At 34.1% G+C, this 15,042-nt stretch overlaps 1 protein-coding gene across 1 annotated transcript; it reads left to right on the top strand.

Moving 5' to 3' along the window:
* Nucleotides 1–13,127: 13,127 nt before the first annotated feature.
* LOC18101027 (uncharacterized) lies at nt 13,128–14,660 on the top strand. Its single transcript, XM_024604868.2, has 4 exons — nt 13,128–13,696; nt 13,813–13,953; nt 14,048–14,212; nt 14,421–14,660. The coding sequence occupies exons 1-4, from the start codon at nt 13,199–13,201 to the stop codon at nt 14,505–14,507; spliced, it is 891 nt and encodes a 296-aa protein (XP_024460636.2). The 5' UTR covers nt 13,128–13,198; the 3' UTR covers nt 14,508–14,660.
* The last annotated feature ends 382 nt before the right edge of the window (nt 14,661–15,042 follow it).

Genomic DNA, 15,042 nt, shown 5'->3' with positions numbered 1-15,042 from the left:
GTGGCATTATCCATCACTCCTCACCTCATCTCTCTCTCCCTCCGCCCCTCCCTCACTGTTAAGCTCTTCGAGTTCCAACGGTAACCTGCAATAAATATAAATCAATCAAGAAGGATCTTTGAAGTTGCATCTTAAATTGTGAATTGTTGAAGCAGCGGGTGTTATCAGGCAATCTTAATGAGAACCTGCACCCATTTTTTTTTCCCCAGTCATAAACGCAATCGAGCGATAATTAAACATATACAATCCCTGCCATGATGCCAGAATAAAGCTCCATGTTAAAACAGGCCATTGGCAAAAGCAAAACAGGATTAGGGGATTATTGCTTGATTAATAATTAATTTGTTCTTCGCAACATCTCAATATCTTTTCACGAGGGATTGTCTTTCATGCTTATTTATATACGTCCTTTTTCTGTCGCACGAACATTGCTGTTTCAGTCAAATCTTCTGCCAGATTTGCACAAGAAAAGCAACCTGATATCAGGGGGCATTGCCAAGCTGCTTGCACAAGAAAAGCTTGACAAATCTTTGAACAAAGGATCCTCTCAACATGCCTAAGAGAAAAACAAAAGCCGTGTCCTCTATAGAACAAGAATACTTCTAGAGTTGAAATAATTAAAGAATAGGTAAAGTGCTGTAGTGATCTTATGCTTCAAAAAAGATACAGCTTAGATTCACTTCCAGGCCTCATGCACCAACATGAGGTTGTTGGACCATGAATAGAGAGCCCACTTGGAAGAGAGGATAAAAAAGACATCAGATGCAATTCTGTCAGATCATGACAGTACCTCCCCCAAAGCCCCTAAGTACGACTGTCACAAGTAACTGTGATCAATTCCCTCGAGAATTTGTTTGGTTCTTTCGTAGATTGAGAGAATATATAGGATTAAGTTACCTCAATGGCAATGGTGGGGAAAGAGATATCTAGAATAGCTAACCTCAAGATTGTAGCTGCAAACTAGGGTGAAAACTGAAAAGCACCATACATTTCTGGAAGAAGGAAAAAAGAAGCTGCTTTTATTCATATAATCTCTAGGATTTTTTAACCATGTTTGGGCCCTCTGAAATATCTAAAAACTACGTCCCCCTCTGGAATATGTAAATTTTTTAGAAATAAGAACACCGCTTAATTAAGGAGGGAACCATTCTTTAAACACAAGTGGGCAGAAAAATCACGGGATTGCTGGCTAAGTTGGTTGATGGGATATGAAGGGAAGGGCAGGCAGAGGCACCTGATACGATGAGTACTGTCTAAACAAAAAAAAATCCTCATATCTCTTCCGTTGTCTCTTCCTCATTTTGCTTTTTGTGGCAAATGGCTCATGAAAAGATAAACCTTTGAACTAGAAGCAACCCCCCTAGTGTCCTTTATTTAGCAGTTTCATTGTATTTTTTGTATTCCCATGTTGCCCTTTTGATTTATCTAAATCTGTGTTGATACAGTATAGGTAAACCAGGAATCTTTTTTTTTTCTTCCTTTCTTCTAAAGATAACAAAAGATTGTGCAATATGTTTAGATAACTCTTTCAAAGAAATCTTTTTGAACCAGATACCCCATTCAAAATTCTCTGAAGAAAGCTTCCATGGCACACGCTTTCACTGTAAGGTCTCACTTTCCCAAGACTATCTTAGCAATTGAATGCTGAAAGCTGCATGTTGCACTGCCCTGCAGTGGTATATGTGTGTGTAAAAGAAAACTTGAAATTTTGATATAATAACATAGCTACAATAAAATTCTAGGGAAATAACACAATTTGTACTTGTGACAATTTCAAAATATGACATAAAAAAGTTACAATTGAAAAACTCGACATAAAATAAATGTCTCGTTTATGTTATATTTTAAAACAGTGACAACCACCAAATCACAAATAATCTTTAAATGACAACGGCATAAAAGGAATTGCTTATCGTGTTTGTCTATGTTCAACAAGTGAGGGCAATTGGGCTATTGGTGTTAGGACAATAAGGTAATTTATCATGATCACATAATTTTTATCTTAATGATCTAAAAATGAAACTTACTAAGTTTATTTTTAGCTTAAAACTTTCATCTTCGCAAAATATTTAAACACTTGTGGAGATCTAAGCCATATGAAAATTATCCATGTAGTTTTTCCATTCATGATTAACCTTTGTGATAGTGAACTAATCCTAACATCGTTTGGATTAGACTTCTTTTCTTATAAAATTAAACATCGTATAAAAACCATAAATCCAAAAAATTATTTATACTAAAAATATTAAAATTAATTGTAAACTCATAATTAATAAAACAACACAACATAAAACTCACAATTACAAAACAACACAACATAATATCGTATGTCGTATAATGGATGGGCCGAGTTTATTAATAGCACAACTGTAGGAGCCTAAGTGGCTTCATCCTTGACCATGATATCATCAAGAGTTAATGTCTCTCCCACGTTTGCAAGTGCAGTGCGATAAGTAATGAGCTAACGAGATGCATATATGTATCCTCATCCTTCTTCATCAAGATTACAAAGCATAAAGACAACCTCTCGACCTTTTTTTTATGCGAAGCTTTTGATCACGTGGTCAAGTAACCCCTAACAAAATAGATAACAACCCAGAAAGCCAACAATCAGGTTTGATATAACCTTGACCTAGAGGTAACCTTGTACCTAAAAACCAAATGTATTGGAAAAAGACTTGGTCCCAAAGATAATCTTATATCTAAGAACTCTAAGTATGTGAATAATGCCACTAAGCCAGTTAATCTTTAATAAGTTAGTATATGATCTTTGTCCTTGCAAAGAAAAGTTTTGCCACAAACAAACAAAAGAAAAAATCACGTTTATTCTTCCACTTGCTGTCTAAATTTGCAGCTCAAAAAAATAATATGATCTCTTCTAACTAACCCTAATAAACCTCTTTTGGTGCAAGTTAATGGGCTTAAACTAATAATTAACTAGCATAATTTCAATAATAAAATAAACCCCTAAACAATGTCTAATAGATCAGAACAAACCCAAATTAAAAATAATTATTCAAAAATAAATAAATAAAATAAGATAATAAAAACAAAGTTTTCAGCTAAAATTTCTCCATGTAGCCTGAATCTCCAATTTCTGTACATTCTTAGCGGATTTTAGTCTTGACTTCAAACACATTATTTTTTTTTCTGGATGAATTATTAGGCCTACAATATATGGTTGGAAAGCTTGAGATATCTAGTTTTCATCCCAACTTTAATCGCAACAAAAGGCAACGTGTAGCTCCAGATAGTTTCAAAACAATACATGGAGGTCTAGTTTGACAGATTTGACAAGATTCATTTTGTAACTTCAACCCTTTAAAATATATGTCATTGGACTTCATTTGACCTGAAAGCTTACCAAAACATATTTTTATATGTCTAGGATCTCCCTGTAAAATTTCATCTTGATCCGATGTACGATTTGAGAGATATGCCTGATGTTGCCAAACTGGTCAACAAATATTTTAAGGCTAAATTTAGACTTGACTTAGTTCGTATCACTTTCATAACAAAAAGACAACCTAAAATTCATCAAATTTATACATTAAAGGTTTTATAAATAAAACACATCATTCAATATATATTAATTCTACAAAGTTATGATCACTTACAGTCTTTTGAATTTGATATACATGTTGCTCATATTGCTAGTCTTCTAGTAGAGGAACTTGCTCGGGATATGGTGTGATGACCTGACGTGTTATACCCATATACCAAATCATATATTCATCCTTTGTAATCACATGATGTATCTTAGTAAATATCTCGTTCCTACTTACATCCTATTATGATATTTAAGTTCCATAACAACTTAAGCAATCGTAATAGTTATTTTTACCTTGATGATTTACAATGTGTAACGCACCACTCATATCAATATTAAGCCGAACTATCATATTACCTAATCAAGGTGATAAATCTCAACCATTTAAAAACACCAACAAAACCATAACTGTTTATATGTCCATCCAACTAGTGTAAAATACAAGTGCAATTGATAGTTTTTCATCTTCATACATAGCCCACATAATTTAAAACACAAGTGTCAAACATATAAAAAGACTAAATAGGTAAAAGTTAAGTTGAATACAAATGAATTACTAAACACATACTTAGAAAGATTGCTATTTATCTAGCTTGCTCTGATAAAATGACAACATATGTATGAGATTATTATCAAACATTTTAATCCCACATAACCTAACATTACAAATCACAAATTAAAATCATAATATAATACATATCTGCATAAGACTTTGTCACAGCTTCATTTGGTGGTGTGACATCTTTTTAAACCTTTTAAGGTGCATACTACCACTCTTCAATTTACAAAAATGGGGTGCCACTCCAAATGCATGCTCATATAGCACAACCTGATCACATACTCCTCGATTGTGACTACCCATCCATTGTGTCTAAGCAAAATGGCCACGTCTTAAAATGTGGGTGTCATCTCTCTATTCTTGAGGTGGAATATGTGCATCCCATGTCTCTATCACTTAGTCTATGCATGGATCAAGCTTGAAGTGCTCAAAATAAATAATGTATAAAAAATATATCTGGAACACAAATGGCTTAACCTGATCATGTAGTTTCATCATTTTATGTATTCGATAATCCATCTTAACCTCATCCTATAATATAACATGTCATATTCATAGATAATTTAAAACATAAGTACATTGAATATAAGTAACAAAAGTGTTAAATTGAAGTTACTAATCATATTACATAACAAGTTAAATATACTTACATTACTGATAAATATGTTCTCTGATTTGTGTTTGTCCTGCATTCATAGAACAAAAGTAGTAGCGAACCCCATAACCATGTACTATGACTTTACCTCTCCAACAAATGAATCAGGCGTATTAGGCAAGTTAGCCTCCGAGAGTGGATGCTCCTCATAAAAAAAGATCCACAACCTTGCGTACAAGGCATCCTATATAAATGTACCTATATAATGTAATATTCAACAAGTATAATATTATAAATAAAAACAAAAACCTTAATAAACAAAAAAATTTAAAAATAATAGATTTATAGCAATAACAAAGTACATTATAAATGTATTGAGAAATATATGTTAGCGAGCATGACATGTTTTCCTATTAAGGCATATCTCAACCTAACATGTTACTTTCATGCTCATTTGTATGAAATCAACTCTAATTGCATAAATTCATAGCTAATTAACATAAATCAATCAAAATCCTCAATTTCAACAATTTAGTCGCAAATCAACACAAAGCATAATTGATAAAAATTCAACATAATTTGTGATATTTTCATTCTTAATTACATGAAATCAACCCTAATTTCATAAATCCATAGCTAATGTAACACAATTCAATCAAAATCCTTAATTTTGGCAACTTACCTAAAAATCAATGCAAAGCATAACTAATAACAATTTAAACTATTTCATGTTTATTGTTTTCACGCTCAATTGCATGAAATCAACTCTAAATACATAATTAATTTAATAAAATTTAATCAAAATTCTCAATTTCAACAAGTTACCTAAAAAAACACATAGCATAATTGATCATAATTTAACCTAATTCATGTTATTTTCATGATCAATTGCATAAAATAAACCCTAATTGTATAAATTCATAGCTAATTTAACACAATTCAATCAAACCCTAATTTCAAACAAACTAAATCCTAATTTCAAGCAAACACAAATTAAACATAAATTAACAATGAAATACACCAAATTAATACAAATATAGGTTGTTTACTTATTTTTTTTTAACTGGGGAGTGGTTGCAGTCTAATGCCCATGCCTTAGGAAGTGGTGGCATTGCTTTGGGCGGCGATTCTGATGCCAAACATGGTGAATGAAGGCTTAGAGATGGGGAGAGTGATTTTTTGGTGTGTTCTAAGGTTGTGGGCAACAATTTTGACTGTTTTTTTTAAAGAGAGACAATGTAGATGGCTGGAGTTTAGAGAGAGAATAGAGTTGCAAGTTAAATTGCATGACTTGTTGTGATTTAGAATCGTGACATCTTAAGTTATTGCGTTTCAAAATCACAATTGTGAATTGCAACATGTATAAATTATGCTAATTTGCCAATTATTTTTCAAACTATGTTATTCTGCAAATATTTTTAATTTAATGTTCTAATTTTAAAAAATCTATATATTATGTTTTGATGATGGTTCTTTCTTATAAATTGAATAAAGAGCATGAAATTCAATCACATGAATATGCTTCTCATCTTCATACTGTATACACACACAAAACTTAGTGTTTGCTAGTTCCTTTGTGCCATCCATTACTAGTACTAACTTGGAGTATTTTTTGGACTAGTTAAGTAAGATTATGCTAGTTTTTAAATTATCAAGGATTCATTATATATTTTATTAAAACCTCAGAGGCTACCGGCTTAATCCATTCCTCTACATTAAGCATTTTTTTATTGAACCTCTTCATATATACCCTAGTGGAATCCTTTCTTGATTGAGTAACATAAAAGAGTTTTATGGAGCTTCTTTTGACGTGTATACTAGTGTTAAATCACAACACAAATTTAACACAGAGGTCATTAAAACCCATACTATAACCTAGCTTTAGGTTGCTATACCAGACTCGTGTTGACCCTTTAAAAGTTATAGGGAGGATTTTTAACTTAACATCACCATCTTGGATGATTAAATCCAGGTTGCTATATATATTTTGGACATGTTCTCATGGATCTGTGAAATTTCTTAGTTGTCTAAAGTTATTTTTGTGGAGATATACTCTTTAGAAATGAAGGTGTGCAAGACTCATCTAGAGGTGGTGAAGCACCTGAAAAGGGTTCTGACCATTTCTTCAGACATCTTCATGATTTTTTATGAGAGTTACAACCACTTTTTAACCTTAACTGGACAAATAACTTTCAATGTAAGAAACTCTCTTGTCGGACCTCATTATTTTAGTTTTATGACTATTATTTCTAACAATTGTTTATCCATGATAGACTTTCATGATATGCACCTATTCTAAGGGGTGCTAGATTGCTGAGAGGATCTAAATAAGGGAGGCTATTTCCAATAACAAGATAGACCAGACTGCCCTTCAAAGGCTAAGGGATGAGAAGGCTATAGTGGAGGATGAGCTGAGGGACCTCAAGGTACCTTATACATAGCTGGATGACAATATGAGAGGTGTTCTTTTTCAGTTAGGCTCCACTAAAAAGGAGACTCATCTTACTTATAATGAAATAGATGCTCTGAAGCAAGGGATAATTGAGATGAGGGCATCTAAAGATACTTATAGGGATGAGCTCCATGCTGTTAAGGAAGAAGCTCAAAGCTATTATTTGAACATGCCTTGTTTAGGTTGGTGAAATCCACATATATAATCCATTTTTTATTTTTCTTACCATGACCATATTAGCTAGCCAGCCCAGATACATGACCTTACAAATAAAACTAGCAATTAATAATTTATCCACTTCTATAGTTATTGTCTGTTACCTTTACTCTCTAAATTTTCTCTTATTCTATTGGACAAGAGAGAAAATTGGATTAACTTGATGTTTGTGAGTAGATATGCCTGGATTGATCCCTGACATGTTTGAAGTGCTGAAAGCAAAATCAAACTTAAGGGTGAGGTAGGAATCTATCAATAATTGTTATTGAGTTTATTCCAAGGTTGAGCCTATCTTGGTGATGACTCCCTCCTCTTCCCCTAAATCACTTCTTTCAGCTACTTTGTGGCCTTAATTATGATCTCCACCCTTCCTTTAAGGACCTTAAATGGTCTAAAACCAAATACCTTTTTCCTTTTAGACATATAGAGACACAATGCCTAGAGGCCTCTTAGGTTTCTCTTATAATAACCACCTCTTTTGGAGTAGGGAATTTTAAGACCAAACACCAGGTACAAATGATTGCATTGATCTTGCGCAAGAGAGGTATTCTTGTTATGGTGTTATAGGCCAAAGCCATATCTATCACCATAAAGGTTTATTGGAGAGTCCAAACATGATTAGGGATCTCTAAGATGCCCTTTACTAACACTTCTAACCCTTAATCCCAACCTAAAAATTTTTTACATGAGTGACTATTAAGGAATATATCCTCACAGAGGACATCACCTCTCTGGAAAGGATGTTCACTGAGCTCCTATCATCCATCAACACCCTATGGACTCCATAATTGGCTAGAATTGTTGAAATTACCAGTGCATCCTAATGGGTGTAAATCACCCCCTCTCTATCTTTTGAAGTGAAACTGATAGGTTCATGCCATATGTCCTATTCATGAGCCTTTACCTATATTCCATAATTGTTTTCCACTAAAAGCATCTTCCCTTAATGTGGTCCCTCTTAAAATCACATTGATCTTAGGTAAAGCTTGAATAAGTTGATTGGACTTTTCTATGTCTCATTCCATTTGGGCATGCCTCTTAACAAACTACTTCAGATAACCCTTGGCTATCAACCTCTCAATCTCTTTATTTAGCGTGAGGTGATCTTCCATATCATGCTTTTTATCCTTGTGGAACAAACAAAACTTTTTAGAGGTGCGTGTGTGTGGAGCCGATACCATAAGGGGTAAATATTGATCAAGATCTTTTTTTTTTTATGGTTGTAATGACTTTTGTGAGGGTGGAATTCAAGGGAGTTGTATAGCTCCTATTAGGGTATTGTATGCGCTTTCTTACTGACCTTTTTTTACTTTTCTTGGAATTATTCTCTTCGCTTGGGGGAGCGATTCTATTTGAAAGGTTTCTTATCCTGAACCTTCTAGTAGAAATATGGAGGCCTATGTTTCAACATATTAGTTTTTCTAACTGTATATGATTTTGCATGACCTGCTTCACCTTTAAGAGGCTTCTGTCTGGTAGGGCATACGAGTCGTTCCATAAAAAAATTCCCCCACTCCATTTATTAAAGCCTTTGAGGCTATCAACTCAATCAATTCCTCCACCTTGAGCATTTTGAACCTCTTTAAATATACCTTGGTGGATTTTCCTCCTGATTGAGTAATGTCAAAGAGTTCTATAGAGCTCCTCTTGACGTGTATACTAGTTCTTAATCATGACACAAGTTTAACACAGAGGTCGTTAAAACCCATGATAGATCCTAGCTTTAGGTTGCTATACAAGGCTTGTGCTGACCACTTGAAAGTTGTAAGGAGGATTTTGCATATAATATCACCGTTTTAGATGATTAAATCCAGGTTACTACGTATATTTTGGACATGTTCTCATAGATTTGTCAAACCATTGTAGATGTCCAAAGTCATTTTCATAGAGATATACTCCTTAGGGATGAGGGTGTGTAAGACTCGTTTAGATAAAAGTGATCCCCTTCTCATGAGAACTGTAGAGCTCATTTTATATGTATCTATTTGCCAAATCTCTCCCATATTCTTATCTAATAGGCTTTGGAGATTTGGAGAATTCTAGCATGGAACGACAAAATTGATAGCTAACTCTATCCTGTGGTGGCTAAATGGATCATGTTTAGAGTGACCACTTATTAGGAAAGCTTCACATCAATAAAAATAACCTTTAACAAGACTAGGAGATTGTCGGGGTAGAAAACTCTTCATGTCATTTCGTCCAAACTCTTCTAAATAATACAATTATCTTATGGTAAAGGGGAAAACTTAGGGTTGAGAAGTTAAGACTGAGGGTGATACATCATGTGCCAAGACTTGCTGGGATGACTAGGTCTAATGTTGCCAACCCGACTTGAGTAACGGCTTGCAATTGGTTGATGAATTATTGAAACTTTGATCTTTGATGGGTTGGTATGCCAACAACTGCAGCAATGTCTGTGATGCATTCCATCCCAAGGGTATCTTAATTGTTTACCATTGATAGCGATTAAGAATGTCAAAAACCAGCCCTAAAAGAACAATTGATGGCTTTTTTTATTAGTTCTCCACAAACAATGCTAATTGATGATGTTCTAAAATTCAATATGCTCAGGAATAAGGTTTTGAGTGTTTGGATAATGGGTAATCACACATATACGCCAAAATTTCTCAGGTGGTAAATTTAGGTTCCAATCAGAAATTGGTGGAAGTAGTAGGGGACAAAGGTCTATTAAACTAGACCTTAAAACTAGAGGGGATGGAACTCCAACATCCATCTCTAGAAGGGGAAATGTAGTTCTTAACATCAGAGAAGTCCATATTCCTCTATTGCCTCTAAGGAAGCCCGAGGGAAAGAGAGGCTAACTCAAGCCCTTGAGGACGATGCCATAGTTTTTAAACTCGACTCGGTGGTCGACCTGGTATAATGATCGGGTCACGGGTCAGATGGGTTGACCCGGGTCAATCCGGGTCAACCCAAAAAAAATCTAATGCAAGTTGCATTAGTTGCTGCTGCAGCAACAACAACAAACCCAGTATTCAATACTTCTAAACTTTAACTTCCATCCTTTAAAATGCCAACCACCATATTTTATTCATCACTGGACCGAAACATTTCAGTACTTTAAAGTTTGAACATCTGCAAATTACAAGGACACAAACATTTGATACACAATAGGAATGTTAGAACAAATAGAACAAACCAACTCCAGCCCACCATTCCCAGATCCTTCAACACCAATAAACAATCCAACCAACTCATCAAGCAACCCAACCATTTCATCCAAATCATCATCTAGGTTTAAGAAAGAATCGATGCTAGATCAACTGATCAAGAACTGCAAGTTCAAAAAAGAGGCAGAGAATAAAGAAGAGAGAGAGTGAAAAAATGAGAGTCGTGAAGAGAAACAAGCAACATCAACTTCATCTAACCTTATTCGCAGATTTGAACTGGTATGGCTTGCCTTGACGTCTTCTACTCCTCTGTTTTTCTTCGCGAATCGTAATTGAAATGACTTTGAAGATTTATGAGATTAGGTAATTTAGGTTTTCTCATTTCTATCCTTTTATTGTCAAACCGCAGACATCCCATCTACTAGAAGACTATGAATGTTGGTTTGGACATTTTGTTCACTATGATCCATATTCCAACTTTGATGATCGTTGAAACAAAGTAACAACAATTCTGGAGAAATTGTCCAAGATGCAATTGTTGGAAAAATTGAGAGATTTTATGAATTTCTCGGGAATTAATGAATAAGGCAAAAACGACGTTGTTTTACATGTGTGTAAAAGCCGGGTCTCAGCTGGGTTTACCCGGGTCGGCCGGGTTCCGGGTCGAACCGCCGGGTCAACTCCCAACCGGGTTTTTACTTAGACCCGGACCGGTCCCATGCCCGGGTCAGCCGGGTCCCGGGTCGACCCGCCGGGCTGGTTCGGGTTTCAAAACTATGGACGATGCACCTAACACCTTAAGCATATATGAGGTGACCTTTGTAAATGGTTGGCAACTAAGAGATTATGTTGCTAAATTACCTTCTAGGAATGAAAGAATTAGTCATCTAACCTTGGCCTTGGCCTAAGGCTACTTTGAAAATACTACCCTAATATGCATGTACGAGTTAGGGTATAACTTCCCTCTCTAAGGGTTTGCGAGAGAAGTTTTTCGGTATTACAAGTTGGGTCCAAGCCAGTAGCATCTTAATGTATGGGTACTTTCATCTGCATTTGAAATGTTTCTTAAGCTCATAGCTGAAACTAAGGATGTTGGGCTTAAAAGCAAGCTAGACTCATGTCATCTAAACTTGGCATTCCACCAAGCCTAGATACGTTGGATTATCACCCTATTTTTTGTCCTTTTATATTTGAACTTAAACTAAAAAGTAAAATTTTAAAAATTTGTTGATGCATTATATAAGAAGTTAAACAAAAAACCACATGCAATAACCATATATATATATATATATATATATATATATATATATATATATATATATATATATATATAATATATTTATATTTTTTAATATAAATATATATTATATAATATATATATCATAGATTAATGGTTTTGAATCCAAACTTAAATTGTATAATTGATTGGTCCTCTTGGGTTATCAAAATGAATCATGATAATTCAGGAGGTATACAACCAAAAAAAAAAAACCCACAAGCCCTAAGATTTGCTAGTAAAACTAGATTTAGCCAGAAAAAAATAAAAACATAAAATTTCCTCTTGTACATGTGGTGATATATAAGGGTGAGCATCAATTGGTTTAGTTTAGTATGGATAAAAATTCCAATCGAACCGAAATATCAGTTCAAAATGGATAGTTTGATTCAATTTAATTTTCTATTTATAAAACTAATTTAGTATTTGAGTACTTCAATTGGGGTTTTTTTTTTGAGGTTTTGATGTAATGGACTTGAGATTATTTTTTTGGTTTTTTATTTTAAAAAATTTAGTCCATTTTGATTTCTATTTAAAAAAATTGAATTAGTCCATAGGTTTTTTAATTGTGTTTTTTGAGAGGCTTTGAAGTAATGGACTTGATTTTTTTTTCTATGTTAAAATACTTAATTTTAGTTCGATTTAATTTTCTCAGTTTCTCAAATTTACAACCAAAACTGAACTGAATTGTTTTTTTTTTTAATTTTTAATTGTTTTTTTTATTTGATAACTTGGTTAGGTTTTTTCAATTAATTTTATATTCATTTTGGTTAATTCAATTATACAATTAATTTACTCACCTTTGGTAACATACCTGTTTCTAGGGTACTGTTTGAACAACCGGTCGATTAATTCTATGTTTTTCATATATCTGCTAGACTGATATTCTAACAGTTGTTTTGTCTATCTATTTGTTTGATTTTTTGAACTTTCTTTAGCTTTTTTTTTTTTTTTTTTTTTTTTTTTTTTTTAGCTTTTGTTTGTTTTTCTGTTGGTTAAGATAGTTTGGACCTGGTAATGAGTTTTTATAATTCTTAGGGAATGCTCCTTACATTTTGTTTAGTTTTCTATCTTGTGGAGAATTACACAAAAAAACAAGTGGTGAAGGATAAATTCACAAAAAAGTACTGAAGTTGCTAAATTTATGCGTTTACAGCTTAATAAAACAGTACAGCTAGCTAATTACACAGTGTCAGTTTAGTTGGCAGCTAGCCTTGTTTACTAATTATGTCTTATCATGCTATGTCCTGTGTCCTACGTCCTACCCGGACAGTTCCGGGCAGAACAAGTTGCCTAAAGCCAGTTCACAGTCCACATTGCTATATATGTTGTAGCCTTATTGGTCTAGTGACAGACAAGGCAAAAAAAAAAAAAAAAAAGAAGCTAAACCCCACAAACCAGTTCCATTTCCTCTCTTCAATGGCTTCCGTTCCTCATTTCCATTCTGATTATCACTTTTCTCCAGATGAATTTTCAGAGATTTCATCTGTAATGGATCAAGATCATAGATATGCTAGAACCGGTTCATTTTCTAGCACAAATATGTCAAGTGGTGCAATTTCTAGTCCTAGTGGTGGAGCAAAGTTGGGTGAGCATCAAGATCATAGCTTTCCAACGTTTTATGATCATAAAAATTGTGGTGCCCTTGATATTTTTCAAGGGGAATCTGAGATCATGTCGCCGATTCCAGCAACGAATTCAATGCCTGAAATATTTGGGATTTCTGATATGGTTGTGCCCACATGGATGGATTATAAAATGGGGTCTAATGGTGGCATTGCCAAAATTGAGAATTTTAGTTGCGGATTTCAAATATCGGATGTGTGTGAATATGGGGAGGATTGTGATGGTTTTTCGCCAAATTTTACGCCTGTGATCTGTCCTGCTGGTGAAGAAAATTGGGCACGCACATTTTTTGTAAGACTCCTCTGCATGATGATATATAGAATTTTCAGAAAGATTTTTCTACTTCTCAATTTCTAAGCATATATAGATTTCTTTTTGGTGCTCATGATTTGTTAATTTTCCTTCAGAGGCTGGAATACAACCTAATAACAGCCAAAGAAAGCACCGATATGGCCAAGGTTGGCCGGTACACGGTGGAAGAGAGGAAAGACAGAATTTCAAGGTATTTGAAGAAGAGAAACCAAAGGAACTTTAACAAGACCATCAAGGTAATTAAGTTTCAGTTAAACCCATTTCATATTTAATCCTATAGTTAGAAGATGTGAATTTAACCTGTATATGATTCCTGCAACAATATTACAGTATGCTTGCCGAAAAACCCTAGCTGACCGCAGAGTTCGCGTTCGCGGGAGATTTGCTAGGAACAATGAAATATTTGAAGAAGAAACTGAGGTTAAGAAGGATGATGATAGTATTCCTTATCTCCGTCATGGAAAAGAAACATATTGCACTAGCAATGCAGTCCAGGTATAGTAATTTTTTTTTTTTGTGGGTTCTTATATTTTATCATCATTTTTTTCTTTATCTCTAAAAACCAATCAATTAACACACCTTAATCTTAGTTCAACTACCCTCCTCGTTTTTCTCCTGTCACAAAAAGAGAAGAAGAAGGAAATTCATACAAGTTGTCAAGATTAAAATTTTATGAATCTAAGAATTATTGTGTACTTTGCAGATCAAGAACGATGATGATGACGATGAACAATGGCTGCAAGAGGCTTTGGCAAGTCTTGTGTATGTACCACCGTATATTGCTGGATGACTTGTAATATGGACAACTGATTAATGTAGGAATGCTTGGAGATGACTGGCATGTGTGTTTTTTTTACTTGCAACAGTACTTTCTAACCAAGCTAGTGTTTGATTTATTATAGCATAACATCACTTTCATGGTGGGTTGTTTTCGGTTGTGAAACTTCTTCAGTTGGATTTGAAAAGGAAGTTCATGGTACTACACTATCACCATGACAGTCTCTCTTAATATTCCATCAACAAGGACATGAAAGCATAGTGGTGATAAGACACTTTTGCAATTAATGTTGTAAATGAGGATATCGAAGGTGTCGTCTTGGTGTTTTTAGCTTGCCTAGCCAAGTATCAAAGGGTTAATTAATTTGATTACATTAATTAGTACTCATTTTCTATATATAATGGCTGGATTAAATATATGATTGTGGACCTAGCTACTATCAAAGAAACTTGAAGCCATAATTGCAACTGGTTTAGTGGAAAACAAGGTTTTGATCGATTGGGAAGAGAAATGTGTGTTTTGGGCGATATAGTTTACCTTCCAAGAG

The sequence above is a fragment of the Populus trichocarpa genome, chromosome 7 (genome assembly GCF_000002775.5).
Source record: "Populus trichocarpa isolate Nisqually-1 chromosome 7, P.trichocarpa_v4.1, whole genome shotgun sequence".
Classification (NCBI taxonomy): Eukaryota; Viridiplantae; Streptophyta; class Magnoliopsida; order Malpighiales; family Salicaceae; genus Populus; species Populus trichocarpa.
Note: the sequence above shows the minus strand (reverse complement) of the source record. Positions and strands in the feature narration are given on the sequence as shown.

Bases quoted from the DNA above. Each gene is read 5' to 3' on its own strand.
- LOC18101027 (XM_024604868.2), top strand. From the start codon at position 13,199: ATGGCTTCCGTTCCTCATTTCCATTCTGATTATCACTTTTCTCCAGAT. The intron at 13,697-13,812 runs GTAAGACTCCTC...ATTTTCCTTCAG, and splicing joins ATTGGGCACGCACATTTTTT to AGGCTGGAATACAACCTAAT. The intron at 14,213-14,420 runs GTATAGTAATTT...TGTACTTTGCAG, and splicing joins GCACTAGCAATGCAGTCCAG to ATCAAGAACGATGATGATGA.